This window comes from Myiozetetes cayanensis, unplaced genomic scaffold (genome assembly GCF_022539395.1).
Source record: "Myiozetetes cayanensis isolate MyiCay16 unplaced genomic scaffold, myiCay2020 scf10, whole genome shotgun sequence".
Lineage (NCBI taxonomy): Eukaryota > Metazoa > Chordata > Aves > Passeriformes > Tyrannidae > Myiozetetes > Myiozetetes cayanensis.
This window is the reverse complement of record NW_026086605.1, coordinates 35840810-35858016: the sequence shown is the minus strand read 5'-3', so window position 1 is coordinate 35858016 and position 17207 is coordinate 35840810. Positions and strand designations below refer to the sequence as shown.

At 46.3% G+C, this 17207-nt stretch overlaps 1 protein-coding gene across 7 annotated transcripts in view; it reads right to left on the bottom strand.

Annotated features, from left to right (window-relative positions):
• PCDH15 (protocadherin related 15) overlaps positions 1 to 17207 on the bottom strand; it is a 460568-nt gene that overhangs the window by 53910 nt on the left and 389451 nt on the right. For all 7 annotated transcript variants that reach the window (XM_050305502.1, XM_050305496.1, XM_050305499.1 and 4 more), the window contains 3 exons: positions 9852 to 9968; positions 2039 to 2179; positions 910 to 1022 (listed from right to left, as the gene is read on the bottom strand). In XM_050305502.1, the coding sequence (XP_050161459.1) occupies positions 910 to 1022; positions 2039 to 2179; positions 9852 to 9968 (371 nt within the window). The remainder of the gene's footprint in view (positions 1 to 909; positions 1023 to 2038; positions 2180 to 9851; positions 9969 to 17207) is intronic.

Here is a 17207-nt window from a genome sequence, read left to right as displayed (position 1 = left end):
TCTGTGTTTGTTTCAGGATTAAATCCGAAATCAGGAGAGGTCTGGCAGTGTTTTGCTCTTTTTCATTTCTTAAAGTTACGGCTTCAAAACACTAATGCTCTAATCCTGAGGATAAACAGAATGCACATCATGAATGTTTGTCTGAACTCCTCAGAACAGCAGGGCAAGCCCCCCATTAGGGCCTCGTGAAGACCATTTACGTTCAGTCTCTGTGTTCCCGTTTGCTGCAGTACTTGGGTTTGAAAATATCTGTACAATGCCAACATATTCTGGTTGCTGTCACAACGTGGGCATCACGAGCACACAGTGCAGCTCCTTGACACCTTGGGGCTGGCTGCATGGACCCCATCCCTCGCTCCCTGTTTTTCTACAGATGTCAATTTTATCACTTCCAATGGATGTCATATCACATCATATGGATGTCAAATTGATAAACACGCTCTCTGTAACAGAATTTAACAAACTAATCAGCCTGTGCCCCATTTTTTTGTTGTTGTTTATACTCAATTTTAAGACACTGAAGTTGAAGATATTAAACTGTCAGAGGGTAAACTTTATCACTGTAATAAGAACAATTGTCATCTGCGCTTCCAACGTCGGAGAGGTCGAGTCTGACACACAGATGGTGCAGACGATCAAAACACGCTCCCAGAGGCTGCAGGAAAATTAACCCTGAGCCCTGGTGACCCCAGCCACAGTTCCAAGGCACAGCATTTGTTGTTCATCCAAGTGACTGGCACGTTTATCCAAAGGACTGACATTTTCAGCAGCCCCTCAGAGCACTGCTTCAAGCAAACCTTTCCTCACCTACAGCCCAGATCTTTCCAGCCGGGGACAACCTGTTAAGACCACAATATTTTCATAGCTCAGAATTCAAGTGGTGGAAATGTGAATGAATAAATGCTGTACCTGTACTCATCCTGGGTGAAGCGTGGGATGACCGAGGGCTGCAGCACAGCGATTTCCACCGTCGTGGTGTTGAACTTCACAGGGTCCCCGTCATCGTACGCAATGACCACCAGCTGTTAACAGCAGAGGAAACCACGCACTGAGCAGGGACAAGGACACTTCTCAGGCTGACCTGCAGCAACACTTGTATTTTCAGGGCCTAACAAATCGGATGAGATTTTCTCTCCCTGCAAATCATGACTTGTGTAAGAACAAAACACGGGGGAAAATTTACAGGAACAGAGTAAAATGGAGTCCAAATAAAACTGTCTTCTACAAATACTCTCCAAAGCCCGTCCTTATCCAGAACTCCAGAAGCTGGGGGGGGGGTCAGGCTCTGCTCCCAGGGAACAAGGGACAGGAGGAGAGGCCAGGGGAGGCTCAGATTGGACATCAGGAGGGATTTCCTCCTGGAAAGGGTGGTCAGGCCCTGGCAGGGGCTGCCCAGGGAGGTTTGGAGTGCCCAGCCCTGGAGGTGTCCCAGGCAGGCACTCAGTGCTCTGGGCTGGGGACAAGGGGGACATCGGGCACAGGGGGGACTCCAGCGTTGTGGAGCTCCTTTCCAACCCAAGTGATTCTGTGATTCTGTAACTCCCAATAAAACAAACAGAGAAAGGGCTGGGTAAGAATTCTGTGGAATTGAAGGCTCCTTAAAGTCAATATTTTTGCATTAAAGCCCTTGTGAACAGGAACTCCCAAACTATCCAGCTGTGCAGTAGCTTTCCTTAAAGGACATCCTGCTATCCTTTCAAAGTTCTCCCCAGATTTCTATTCACACTGCCCTGATGAAAATGAACTTGGGAAAAATGAGGGCTCCTTCAGCTGCCTCCCTGTTTCCCTGCCCTCCTAATGAGTGCAACCACATCCATTCAAGACACTCCTGAGGTCAGAATGGCAGGAGAAAAAAAAAAAGTTAACAAAATTGAAATTTCACATCTTCACCCAACCGAAGGTTGGACTTGATGACCTCGGAGGGCCCCTGATGATTCTGTGACCCTTCTGTGGGATATAAAGAAAGAGAGGAGAAACACGAAGGGGAAAGGAAAAGCAGGGAATAATTTCCAGGCCCCACAACAACGCAGGTTTGTACCTTGAACACCGTGCTGGGCTCCTCGTTGAGGTTTACTCGGGTTACGACACGGCCTGAGTTTTCCTCCACGTCGAAAATGCTGGCACTGTAAGGGAACTGCACAACATCCACTTTGTAGCGGACCCGGCTCGCTGGTGTGCCCTGGAAGGCAAAGACAAGGCAGCTGCAGCACTCCCGTGTTTTCACACAGCTCACAAAACCCAGGGTTAAAATGGAACATTTTTCAGACCATCACTAACGAACGTTCTGTTTGTATTCCTCATAACTCACTGAGCAATCCTCTGTTTCCCCCTCAAACAAGGCCTTAAATTTTCCAGCGAGAAAAATAACCGGAGGTTTGGAGAGAACAGACCCGAAGCCTCCACCCACTTAAACACAGTGTCTGTTTTATAACTACTGAAATTGTTAAGCAGAAGATGGGCACAGCTTAAGGTTGCTTAAAGTACCTTTCAAAAATAATTGAACACCTTGCGAAACTCATCTGAAGTTCGTGAAGCTTATCGGTAATCACAGAAATTGCAGTTTTGCAAATGCATTTTAAGCAGCCCTGCGATGAACCCCCCTCACTCTTCAGACCCTGTTTCAGTGACAAGGAACAAGCAGAGGCAGCCCGTGAGTGTGTCACAAAATACCAGATCCAGGTGGGGATCAGAAGCAGCAGTGCCACAGGGTACAACGGGTGAACTTTTCAGATCAGTAACACAGCATTTTCTGATAGAAGGCTATTTCCCTGATTCAACTCTTTTAACACCACCTGCCTAAAGAAAGCCCTCATTTATTGAGAAGAACGTATTTTCTTAAGGTATCCATTATATTCCAATGATTCCAATTCCAGCAGTCATCCTCCAGGCATCTCAGAGTCATAAGGTTGGGAAAAAATCCTTAAGGTCACTGAGTCCAACCACCAGCCCAGCCCTGCCAAGCCCACCAGCCCCAGGTGCCACATCTCCAGGTTTCCTGAGCATTTCCAGGGCTGGGCACTCCAAACCTCCCTGGGCAGCCCCTGCCAATGCCTGACCACCCTTTCCAGCAAGAAATTCCTCCTGATGTCCAACCTGCGCCCCCCTGGCACAGCCTGAGGCCGTTCCCTCTCCTCCTGTCCCTGTTCCCTGGGAGCAGAGCCCGACCCTCCCAGGTCCCCCTCCTGTCTTCATCCTGGTTCAGAAGAGACTCCCCCCAGGACATCAGGCCTTCCCCCTGATCCTCTCTGCACACTGACATCTGAATAACCATCCTTCTGCAGCCCCAAGTCTGTGTGTCCTGGTTATGGAGACACCTCGGGAGGGCATTTTAAAAGGCTCAAACCAAGTTATTTGCTAAATATATTTGGGAGGAGATTCACAGAAGCACTTAGAAACTCACATCCTATCACTGCCGTGATTTCATGTTCTTAATGCCTCAGAGTCTGGATCTCAGATCGGGTTCTGACCTTTACAATGCACTTAAACAGCCAAAACATCAGAGCCCACCGTTTCATTAGAGGAGAATTACTGATTTTCATCTGTATTCAATAATGTGCTACAAAGCAGCTTTGTGGTTATCCAAAATAAATTCCATGTTAGCTACTAACTACAAGGAACCAGGACATTTCCTTTTGTAAACAGCAACAGAAGTGGTTCCAAAGTGCTTTAACCTCAGGAATATCCTATCAATATTTTCCTGGTCTAACTAAAGTCCTTTGACTGTTGCCTCTTGGAGCCCTCCAAGGAGCTCCAGCCCAGACAGGGTTTATGAGGCAGAGTGGAATGATGGATAGGGTTAAATCTACAGGAGATTCAGAATTCCAGAGTAAAAAGCAGCTGCAACTCCCTGGGTGGACTGAGATCAACCTGCTCCCCAGTCCAACGATCAACATCTGCTCAGAGGAACAGACGGAGTGAGGAACAAACTTTGTGGCCTCCTTCACTGGAATTCCAGCACAAAGGGGGAATGTTGTGGTACTGAGACCACACAGTACCTGTGTGCCAAGGGAATCGAGGTGTTCTGCTGCTGGAGCCAACAGCCATGTCCACCTCCCACTCAGGGACCACGCCACGACCACCCCCCTCCCATCAAACACAGCAATCAGAAATAAAAGGTATTTATGACCAGAGCCACTCAAACCCCACCCAAACATAAAGAAAAGAGTATCAAAGTGACCTGGGGAGGGGGGGAACATGGGAGAAGACTCCACCAAAACTGCTGGGGTCAGTCAAGGGCTGAGCCCACCTTCCACAGGCACACCCTGGGGGAGAATGATACTCTAAATGCCGAGTTTAGGACTCGAGCTCGTGTTTGTGCTCAGCCCACGGCACGAGCTTTGTATCAGAGCTCGTCCTTGTTTAATCTCTGCACCAGCAGATTGCTTTAAAACACACACTTGCAGTTAGGAACTCTCCCCAACAACCTTCAAACCCCATTAAGCTGTCACAGCTTGTATCCACAAAGAGGGTTATTCCCTGAACTGCTCCCTGAATCACCCAGACCCAGGGCTGCCTGACACGTCCTGGTGCTCAGCAAAGCAGCACAGGGGAGTTCACCTTAACAGCTCCAAGAACTTCAGAGGCCCACGGGCGCTGAGAGTGCAAATCCCTGGAAACAGGAGGAATTCCCCAGACCACAGCATAGCAGAGGCCATTAGCAACTTTCCTGCTGGCATTCTCTGCTCCAGCCATCTTCTTCAACGTTGTAATTAAGAGCAAATTACCTGCTGAAATCCAGTCTATCTGGCCTCGGAGTAATGGCCCTCGCATTGGCTTGGAAGACTAAGAGCTCTCATCATCATTAAACCTGCACACCTTGGGTAATTTGGTATTAAATAAACAAAACTCTCATCAGGTTATTGTTCCTGCTCTGACTATCAAGTGCACTTCGCCCCTGCCGCTGCTGAAAAATAACAAAACAGGGATTTATTTTTTATTTACAGTGTTTTGGCACCGATGCAATTAGAACAACCTCCAGAGAGATTTCCCAGGGAAATCTCTTCAGAAGCAAGTTTTAATTATCTGAAATATTAATCATCTTTTGCCTCTGCTCTAAATTAATTTAGATACATTATTATGTCTGCAGCAAAGCTTGAATAGAGCAGATCATGTTCCCAAACAAACCACGGAGCAAGGACTGTACTTGGCAGGAACCATGTTCACTCTCTCAAAAAAAAAACAAAGTTTCCCCGAGAGTTCAAGACACAAAAGTTTAAAAAAAAGCTCGTCCAACTTCAATTATTTCTTCCATGGCTTGTTATTCCATAAGTTTCCATTTGCTCTGGGGAAACAACATTCATGTGTGGCCCAGCTTGTCAGGGACAGACAGGACCCCAATATTTCTGTTCGATGAGGAGGCAGCTCCTGGGAAAGGGGCCACGGATGAGGCACAGGTGCACTGTCCAGATAACTCCCAACAGGCACAGGCAGGCTGCAGAGAAACTGCCATCCAATAAAGGCAGGGGAAAAAAGGAGAGAAGGGAAACACAACCATTTCTGGGTGTTTTCAAGGGTATTTCTGCGAGCAACTCAAGAGGAAGGCAGGAACCACCACTTCCACTCTCCAGGAGAGGAAGGCTGGAGCCCCTCTGCTCTGGAGCCAACAAAGTAAGAGCTTTTAAAGATGGAGTTCTGGACTGCCTGAAAACGCTTTTACCTCCAATTAAAATTCTGTGGAATCTCTAATTAAACATCTATCAGCATCTTATATTTAGTGGGTGCCTGTAAGACAATAAGGACAATTATTCTCAATTTGACAAAAGGGCTCCATTGAAGAAAAACCTCACGAGGTGGTAAGAGAATGGATAAACCATTAAACTGGATGTTCTGGAGCTCTGGAAGCTGGCTGCCCATTAAAATTAGTGTTCTGCATCTGTTTCTATTAACATTTCAGACAAAAACAATCAGGCTATGGAGCCCAGGGCAGAAATATTCCAGCTTTTACAGTGAAAAACCACACACACAAACACACACAAAAGGCCTACACAGGAAAAGCAAACACCCCTCGTTATGTCAGTCCTGGGAATCACCTCTGATAAACAAAGCAAACAAACTGAGCAGCCACCAGACAGCTCCTGGTGCTCCCCTGCCCAAATATTTGGAGGGTTAAGAGCTTTGAGAACACAGTCAGAACTGCCTGGCATCTCTCATCAATCAGCACACCACCTCAGCAAGGAAGGGAATTCTCCCTGTCTCCAAGGGAGTTATCCAACCTTAGGACAAGGCTTCCTACAGGATGCATTTCTGGATCTGGAAGCACCATTCCAGCATCATCAGAAATGCAGCATTTTCGTGGCTCCCCAGGCACACAAAGCCCCTGTAAAGTGACTTTGCTGGCACCTCTCACCATTTCTGACCTCAGCACAAAAGAGTTGTGCTGGGGAAATTAAACTCAAAGAGGGTCAAAGGAGCTCTTTCCAGGAAAGAAGACAAGGAGTTCACAGTGGGGGAAAAAAAAAAAGAAATCATAGGACCACAGACTGGTCTGGATTTGAAGGACAATATGTTGATTTACCACGCTTCATGAAAACAGGTTGAGCAAAATTGACCAGATTTCAAAGAGCAGAATTGCACTTCAAATCCAAGTTCTTATAACAAATAGAAAATCGTCTTCTAAAACATAATTTATATTCTCAGTCGCTGCAAGTAAAAAGTGTATTAAAACTGGAAAAGAAAGGAGAAAGTGTAAGTAACTGGTAGGAATTTAAACTGACATTTACTCAAAGACAGCCCTGCAAATCTTGCTCTGGCCTTTAGTGAAAAGCACTGGTTTCTATGTTTTAATTGACATTTCACCAAGGACCTGAAGGAATAACTATCAGAGGTCTCTTATGCCTTCAGGCCAAGAGTTTCTGACCACTTTGAAACCCACGGGTCAAAATAAAACCATAACAAAACACCTACCAGGAAACGTTTGAATCTAGCACAGATTATTTCTGTTTTAACTTTCAATAATAACCACCAGAAATCCAGGGGTGTTCTCTTCAAACAAACCGATCCTATTATCGACAGTTGCTTTGTAGTGATGGCTGGAGGTTTTAGGTATAAAGGAAATCACACATCTTTATCCTCAGATACTCATTTGTTCCCTCAGCCACGCGTCCAGACGTGGAAGATGCACAGTTGCAAACAATTTACTATGGGGAGATCTGATGGGGGATGTTGTTTTCAATAAAACCAAGATAACTTTTCATCTACAACTCCAGTAAATGAGGATTAATTGTTGGATTAATTTAGCAGCAACTGAAGAGTAAAACCTGGCTCTTAACCCTTCTGACTTTCTGAAAGCACATCACAGTCACTTGTGACACTTCCACACCTCCATATGCAGCAAGTTCCTAAATAATTTAGGAAATCCATACAGAAAACTATATCCCAGGTGCTCCTCACCCTCTTATCTTTCACCTAAATCACTATTTGTTTGTTTGTTTGTTTGAAATGAAGAGCCAAACCACACTGACAACACTCACAACACCTCCTTCTTACCCCAAACCTGCTCTTGTGCTCCCAGAAAATTCCCACTGGCCTTCCCTGCAGAGCCATCCCATGCAGGTGCTGAGCTTTTCCATTTGGATTCTCACAGCATCCATGCTAATCTGACAATGAGCAGCCAAGCTGGGACTCACTAAGACAGTGGGAGTCCCTGAAGAGCTGATTAGTTCTGAAAAGCTTTTATTGCAGATGATGGAAAAATCTGGCTGGACTTCTGTCCTGGGCTGAGTTGAACGTGGATATGGGAATAGGTTGCATTACTTGCAAAATAACAAGTGGAAAAAATCAGGCTTGGATACCTCAAATTAGTGAGGCTCTCATTAGTCCTGCCCTGATAACCAGGCATATTTTAAAGCCACAATTATTTTTTTTACTAGACACCTATTTCTTTTCCTGAACTGATAAAATAGATGTATTAGTACTCTGCAAATAAGATTCCAACAGGTTAAAAAACCCAAACCACACAAGTAAAACGTTGATGACAACTAAAAATATTCTATCCCTTAAGGCAAGTTTGGGGGAAGGTCCTTTGGTGAACAGAGAGAAGGTTGTGTGTTTTTAAAACCAATTTCTGGTGAATTCATATCAGATACTTTGTGACACCATTTAATGTCAAAGCCAGCTCCAAATAAATAAACAGAGATTTTCCAGGAGCACAAAGCATCTAAACAGGTTGGCTGAGGCAGAAAAAGAAACAGAGCTGTTTGTGCCTGATAATTTTTACTTTTGAAACAGAAAAGATGAGACACAAAACCACCAGCCATTAGTTTGAAATAAAAAACCCTCTGAAAACCTGTTTTAAAAGCTTTCCTCCATAACTGGCTGACTTTTATGGCTATTGCTTTCATTAAATGCTCCAGGGCAGCTTCCTTTTTAAATCTTCATAAAAATCAAACAAATGCAACAAGTGTTCGTGTGATAGCGAGAGAAATACAGAAAAGGAAAGAGCTCAGTGGGGTGTGGGTGGTTTGAAATGAAAAAGTGAAGGAACTTTGTATTGGAAATGCTGACGACACAGGACTAAGAACTATAAATATACATTCATCGGTTTCAGAATGTTTTGTTTCCTCCAAGAACTCAGTCTTCAAAATTTAGACACGTTAAAGCCAGGGATTATAAAATGGAGCTTCTATCAGAAGGGGCAAACAGAATCCAAAATCTCTTGTTGTAAAGCAACAGATCATGTTAAATAAAATTTGCACACAAAAAAACACCCCAGCTTAAAACTGACTTTCTAATCCCAATGACCAACTATTTACTTCCTATCCCCCCTTATGTTGTAATTTCCGTGGCCTAGAAATTCACCTTCTTGCCTGGTTTCACTGACCCTTAACATCCTTTCCTGCAGGACAGTTTGATAAACTTGCCAAGAGCAAATCCCCATCCCTGGAAGTGTCCAAGGCCAGGTTGGACGGGGCTTATTGCAGCAAACATAGGGAAGAGTAAAACATTCGGGAAGGGTGACAGTAAAAGTCCTTCACAGAGTAGAATCAGGTAGTCTTGAAGCAATTTGAAAATTGTCTTCCAGCAAATGCCTTTCTGCTCTTGCATTTCTGCCCCTGGGTGGCAAAGACATCACCCCAGAGCAGACTGAGCTGACTTGTGTCAGAGCACTGCCACCAGCTTTTAATGTGCACGGCTCATTCTCCCCCAGGATTATTCTCCTTGATAGGCTGAACACTGACAATTAAAAATTAAACCTGGCTGGCAGAACAGCTTTGGCTTTTCTTGTCCTCGGTGGATCATCTGGTCACTGATGTTCATCACCCTCTGACTGCCAGGATTGCTGTTCCCCTTTCGGAACAGCCAACGAGTCAGGAATGTGCGCCCAGTCCTGTCAATCCACAGCTCCACCAGGGAGCAGCAACAAAAGCCAGTGACAGAAACAAACTCTATCCCCAGAATGAGTGCCCTGGGTTCAAATCCTGCACGTGGAACGGGCTGGTTGGTGGGGTGCGTGTTCCACACAGCCCTGGATGGGTCAGATTGGAAATGCTCGGTGACTGCGAAATCAGCACAGTGACAACCCTACAAATCTGGGCTTTGTTTCCTCTTTGGGCTGCAGAACTGTCCCAAGGACAGGCACAGCTTCCCTTCCTGCCTGTTCCCTTATTCATCTACACTGTGAAGTCGGATAAAGAGCTTTCCAGAAATCTTCCTGGCAGCTGTACCCGTGACTTCCCAGCTTCAGGAACCGGCCTTGTAAACGCAGCCTCCGTCCAGGACGACGAAGCAAACGTGGGAGTTACTCCCCTGAAGCTCCTGCTCCTCATCTTGGTGGGTGAAAGGACAGGCACTAAGGAGAGTTAAAGTTTTTTCCTTGCTGGGTGTAGGGTATTGGTAGGACCTGTTTTGCTTACCGGGGGATCCTGGTCCTCAGCTGAAACCGTGGTGATGACGGTGCCCTTGGTGGCATCGGGAGCAACCATCCCCCTGTAGAGCTTCTGGCTGAAGACTGGGGAGTAGTCATTCATATCCTGCAAAACACAGTTGAGAAGGGATCATTCATAGCCTGCAAAACACAGCTGAGAGCTTAGTTCTGAGGTTCAAACAAAATTACAGGCATGTTCACTGGTGGTTCTGTCGAACTCTCCCCACCCCACTCCCTCCTCGGGCAGTCTGCCATCCCCAGGCTCTCCCAGTGCCACTGCCACCACACAAAACCAGCACCCAAGGGGAAGGAGCCGAAGATTCACCAAAAATTCTCCTCTGAGAGCTCAACTGAAGGAAATTCTGCAGGAGAACACGGTCTCACAGGTGAACAGAGCAGAGAATTCCACCCCACCTGCTCCTCCAGCAGCGGGCTCTGGATCTTCTTGTCCCTCATCCCATGGATCCCAGCCTGTCCAGCTCCCTGTGCAGAGCCTTCCTGCCCTCCTCCCTCCCACCTTGCAGCAGGAGATGCCTGAGCTCTGGGGGAACACAGGTGCCACCAGGTCTCATGTAAATCCCCCCAGGAAGGTACCCAAAGTTCCCACAACGATGCTCTGAGCCGCTGTCACAGCTCTTCCCGCTGCAAACTCCACGTGCTGACACTGGCTAAACATCACATTACACAGTCCTCTAAAACACTCACCCAGACCCCTTCAGGGGGAACAACAGTGTAATAAACAGCTACACGTTAAGGAAATGGCTGTCAGAAGTCCATGTAATAAATGCCTGAATAATTCATGCCTTGTGCTTGGTGCAAGGTCTGTGATCCGAGTCCTCAAAAGGCACCGGAAAAGCCTTTCCTCCGAGTTTCAGATTTTCAAAGACAAATGGATCGTTACACTACATTAAAAAGCCACTCCTAGGCAATTTAACCAGGGGAGCATTCAAATGAGAACATCTTGGAAAAAACATCCACGTTCAAACATGAGCATTCCTGCACGGAATTACAGGCACTGGATCTTATCATTTCCGTTTCCTGACCCGCTTGTGGGAAAGTCATTTACTTCATCAGAGAATTCAACACCCAGGCCTAGTTTACATAAACAACCTTGTTTCTCCTGAGTGTGTTCTGGATCCACCCCTCTCTGTGCACCTGCAAACCCACAGCCAGATCTGATCCTTTCTCTTGGGCCAGGCACAAGAGGTCACACACTCTGCTTTTTGCTCCCTGGAGGGAGTGAGGAGGTTCACCCTGGGAAGCTTTTGTTATCTTCTGAACACCTTTATGTGGCCTTAGAGCCTGAAAACTGCTGACCTGAGGTACTGGGAAGCATAACCCTGTTGCTAGATGGTTTACTACATCCCCTGCTACAGAAAATGAGGAAGTCGTCCTGCTTAACACACCCATTTTTCAAGATACACAAAATACTAAGGAACACAAAGCAAAGCATAAAGTAGGACACAGAAAGTCTTCTGCCCCTCTAAATTATCTTTCCTCTAAGACAAGCTTTATGCATGACTGTGCCTCATAAATGTTAACTGAGACGACCCAACAGGCACTAAATGCCTCACTCATAACCACCCAGAAGAGCCTCACGTGCCTGTCCTCCCGGCTCATCTCTCCAGAATCCTAAAGCAGCCACTAATTCATTTTATGGCAGAGTTTGAGCTTTAATGTTTCCACTTCTAACAAAATAAAAGCTCCCCAGAAGAATCATGCCAGGTCTCTGCTGTGTGGCTGCAGTAAGTGCTCCTCAGAGAGACCAGGATCTCATCTGTGCTCATCCCAAATGTCTGGGAGGGGTAACTGCTGGGAGCACAGAGGGAATTTCTGCAGGCAGGCAGAAGGTTTAACGTGTGAAACATGCAGATGACATGGAAATGGGAGGTGTTTTTGGCTGCAATGCTTTCTTGATTCTGATAAAGTCTTGTTTCAGAGGTGAGAAGGAGAAATTCTTGTATTATCACCTCCTTCAACTGGTAGAATTCCTCTTTACATATTGTGGGGAGTTGAGGTACCAAAAAGGTCAAGGAAAGAAACTACTGATTTTTGGGCACCAAGCACCATCACTGAGGATGGAACACAGCCCACATCTGATTTTCTTAGGGTAAGAAAACACACTGTATACCCTGTGAATAGCTCAAGAGGTCAAGATCCACTCCATTTCACCCCAAATCCTGTGTCCCTGCAGTCAAAGAATCATGGAACAGTTTGGGTTGGAAGGGACCTTAAAGCTCATCCCATCCCACCCCCTGCCATGTCAGGGACACCTTCCACCAGCCCAGGTTGCTCCAGGCTCCATCCAACCTGGCCTTGGACACTTCCAGGGATCCAGGGGCAGCCACAGCTTCTCTGGGCACCCTGTGCCAGGGCCTGCCCACCCTCACAGGGGAGAATTCCTTCCCAATATCCCACCTAACCCTTCTCTGTCAGTTTGAAGCCATTCCCCCTTTTCCTGTCCCTCCAGGCCCTTGGAAAGCCTCTCTCTCCAAGAGCTCCAATCCAGTTTTTGCCATCAGAGTGGATTTCCTGGTGTCCAGATGCAGAGTTTTCAGCTTTTCATCACAGCGAGACTTTTGGCAAGAACATAACATCTGGGACAAGTACTGGGCTTCTGTTATGACCAGAGACCAAAGACATTTTGCACAGGTTAATAACCCAAATTCACTCTACACCTCATGGCTTCTGCTTAAAACACCTCTAAACCTTGGCACTGAAATGGATGCAGCACCAGTGCCATCCCTAAGCACAGGTTAAGGAACAGGGTAGTAAACCTTCCCCAAAGGGGTGGTAAGAAGTCAGGAAATCACCTTTTAAATCTGAGGCACAACCCTCCACGTGCTCCTGTGGCCAAACTGCAGCGTCTTACAACCTTCCACAGTTCACTGCTTCAGCCACATAAATCCAGGCTGCTGTTCACTTAAATCCAGGCTCCTGTTAACTACCAGACACGCACCAGAATATGTAAATGGGAAATCCAGGCAATGGATCCTCCACAGGTCTCCCTTTCAAACACCTGGGCCGTGTATTCTGACAGAAAGGTAACAGCAGCCAAATATTCAGAGAGAGATACACACCAGCCTTTGTGTCACTGCTTACCTAACTGCAGATTTATTGCATGTTCAATACCTATTTATTTACAAAACAGAGGGAAAGTCAAAGCATAACGTCCCCCAAAGCTGCATCCCCATCACAGATGCTCTTCATCTGCCACTTCTCCTTCTGTTTGGTTTCCCCATGTTCACACAGGGCAACACATCAAACAGGCCAGGACACACATCCTGACACCCCTCCCTTGGCCAAAGGTCAGGGATCGAGCACAGGATGGGAGAGAAGCTCGAGAATCCACATCAGCACCTCCCAAAGCCAACTAAGCCATCCTCTGGATGCCAGCTCCTTTGTTAACTCAGCTGTGTGAATGATCCCACCTCCCAACCCCTTTCCTTGCACTCTGAGGAGGAAACAGCTCGCTCCCAAGTTTTAAAGGGTTGTTATTGAGCAGAAAGGTCGGCAGGAGAACAAATATTGACCTCTCTGCAAAGAGTATTAAAACGCTGAACAAAACTGTTGTGGACCCAGACTGTCACCACGGAATGCCAGAGAGGGGAAACAAAGCAGAGGGGAGGAAAGGTATTAAGGAGGAAATCAATATGTAATTTAAAAATCATCGAGCCAGTCACTTGCTGTAATGCACTAATACTAAACCAGGTGCTCCTGCACACGTGGGGAGGGCAATCCACTGCTAGATCAGAAGGAAAATCCCTCCAGCTCAGCATTCCCAGCACCAAATGGACTTGGAAGCTTCAACGGACTTCAGAGACATTCAGATGGTTTTGATTTATGAGGACACAGGGAGGCCTTTTTCGCTTGTGCTCCACTAAGTTGAGAATATAAGCATTTACCACCTGGGTGAAGTAAATCCCTCCTCCTCCTTCCCTGCTCTGGAAACACACACCTTGGATTCAGATCTCTGCCTACAGCTGTTGCATGGAACCACGGCATGGTCTGGGTTGGAAGGGACCTCAAAGCCCATCTCATTCCACCCCCTGCCCTGGGCAGGGCCACCTTCCACCAGCCCAGGTTGCATCTCCCCATTGATAACTCACACTTATTAGGAATAATTAATATTATTACTAAGGCTACCTGAGTGACAGACTCGCCTGATTTGGATATTACCACCAACCTGAAGACTTTCTGAAGAAGAATCAACTTTACTTGGAAAAAGTGGTTTGGTAGAAATCATGTTTTATGAGAGACAAATGAAAGGGGGAAAACCTGGAGTTTATTCTCAGTCTCCACACTGCCAGAAGCAGGTCTGGGTGATACTCCAATATATTTGAGATATATATATGTATGTGTGTGTATATACAAGTGTGCGTATATACATATGTACTTACATATATATATAAATATAAATATTTAAGTGTATGTCTCTATGGCTATCTCAGGCCCTTTTATCCAAAGGAATATCCCTGCTAAACCTGCTGCCAGCACCTGCAGTGCACTAGATGGCAGCCCTTCCAAATGGGAATGAAGCCTCTCCTTCCCAACGTCCCCAAAAATCAACCTGGTTAACCCTCACTGGTTTCCTTTGTGTTTAAGCAAGGTCATACTTCTCTACATCTACTCATCCAGGTTTTGAGGGGTTCTTCTGCAGCTTCTAAAATCAGCTTGATTTGGTAGGTTGGGACCTAATTCTAATTGAGGATTGATTATTTATTAAAATTAACTGTAATCCTGTGACAGCAAAATCGAACTTTTTATCTGCTGAACAATTCCAGAGAGACAAATTCCTCTCAAAGAACACCAAACCCACACATCCTGCTGATTTATCCAGACCATCAAGAGAACCCCACTGTTTAGGTGATTTTTACCATTACCAACCTGTGCAAAGGTGCCCACCTGGGAAAAGGCCATTTACCCCAAAGCTTCCCTTTCCTCTTGCCTCTCTCCTCATCTCTTAAGCAGAAATGACCATAAACTAGATGATCTCTAAGGTCCCTCCCAGCCCCAACCATTCCATGATTCCATGAAAAAGTCCTAAAAGTCTGAGGAAATGTTTGAGTCTCCTACTTCTGATCTGCTGGAAAAAGAAAAGCCACTTCTTAAGTTTGCCAGCTTCTTTAATACCATCATTTTTTAGGTGTAAATACTCACAGGAAACCTTTGGAACCACATCAGTGTGTTTTTCCTACACCTTCAGGACTGTGCTGATACCAAAGTGGAAATCAGTATTCCACTGCTACAAAAACCACTCTCTGAGCTAATAAATGCACATTAAGCCTTTCCAGCTCCTTTTGCAGTCTGCTGCCTTTTATGAGACGTCTAATAAATCGGAAAAGAAATGTATTTTTCCAGCCATCTCCTCTTCCACTCATGTTCAGTCCCACAAAGGGAGAGAGGGAAAAGGTTTTTCCTTCATGTCCCACATGGAAATTCCCCAGTCTTCTCCCACAGCTCCAGATCTGTAATTTTCTGCTGTCATTTTGGGTTTGTAACTTCTGCCACCTCAGTCCACGTGCCCACCCCCAGAGCTGGTGGCCTCCCATCTGAGCTGTCTACAAGTGTTTAATAATTCCCTGCTGCTTGGGGGCTTCCAAGGGCACATTTCACATTCCTCTGCTGTAAGTGGGAAACTCTCTTCTGTAGAAAGCAAAGGGTATCACTGCACTGGAAAATCCCAACTCCCCTGGTGCGTTCTTTAACCACAGAAAGTCGTCGTTCAACACCTTACTTTGAAAACAAAAATCCAAGACATTTTCTTACTAAATAGGCAGAATGAAAACTCCCTGAAGGCTCCAAGATTTCATGGCCTTGAGGGCACTCATAGCCCTTGGGAGCCTGGACCAGCCTCACCCAGCCAAACCCAAACCACCCTCTGACTCCCTGAAATACCTGATCTCACCAGGTACTGGAGTATCAAGAAGTGCCTTCCCAGTCCCTTCCCATCCTTCCCTGTTTCCTTGGCCTCTCAGAACACACACCTTCATATCATCAAATTCAAAATCATTGTGACAATATGACAAAGAGTATGAAGTGGCCCCTTGAATTCTATCTCTGATCGGTGCTGCTTTACACAAGATTGTTGACTGAATCTTGTGTAACGCCCAAAACAGAGCCTTGTCACACCTCGCATGGCCTGACTGCATCTTTCTCACATCTAGTGCTCAGCAAGCCCTAAAGCAGCTCATCATATAAATTAGGGGATAATATTCATGATGGAATATACGAGGCAATAAATGACTGGCAGATGATTGAACAGATCAGCTGAAATGGGAGCAAAGAAATAAATCTGTTTACGGGCACCACAGACCAACACCACGGCTGTTATTCCACTGATTCCACTAGAAATGAGATGAATTTTGGAGGCAATACAAGCTCCTGTTCAGCTCCCTGTCCCTCCACACTCCCAGCTCCCTCCCTGCCTGGCTGCTCTCCAGCCACTCTGTGCCCAGCCCGTGGGGCTCTTGGGGCTTGGTGTGGCCAAAGGGCAGGACCCGGCCCTTGGCCTGGTTGAGCCTCATCCCCTTGGAATCAGCCCATGGATCCAGCCTGTTCTGTGTTTCAATAGCAGGAGCAGATGAAGTTATTGCTCCTGCAGTGCATGTTCTGCTCTGCAATCTGTGTCTCGATCCAGTTCAGGGAAGGTTAATACAGACTATTTGTAGCTTGCCATGCCATAGGCTGAAAGTGGGAGTTCTAAAGAATATCTCAGAGTGTCTCCCCCCTCCTCTGGCCACAGACAGCAGGGTGAGAATGGGGGTGCTGCTCATTCTGGTTTGATACCCCAGAAATGATAGATGACACCATCAGATGTCCACAGCTGGTTAACAGAACCCTATTACACAAGGAAAATTGCAGTGCTTTTTTGGGTAAAGAGCTGGGCTCTGAAACATGACAAATGGGAACAGAGCAGTGGAAGCCCGAGAGCCCTCAGAGACCTCAGTAATAACACAAATAATGTTCTGAGGACTAGAGGGGCTGAATCTGTAATGGTGACACAAGTTCCCTGCTTGGCCCCACAACAGCTTTAATTCTTGCTCCTGCTTTCCTCTAGTCCAGTCCTGTGTTATTAAAGACTGCTTGGCTTTTATGTTGGAGCCTACAGTGCATCTGCACTCGGTTTATCCCCTATCTGGGATCTCAAACAATGTAGTAAAATAATTAACCAAATCCCAGCTTCTAAATGAAGTGAAAACACAGGTACTACTTAGAGCAGACACATCCAGTTCCTGGTCCTGGAGCAGAAGATGAGCTGAATAGGAGGGAATGGGTGGCCTGTTCTTGTTCCCACTTGGCTTCCCAGACCCTGCACTCCCTCCAGCTGCTCTGTCACCTGGAT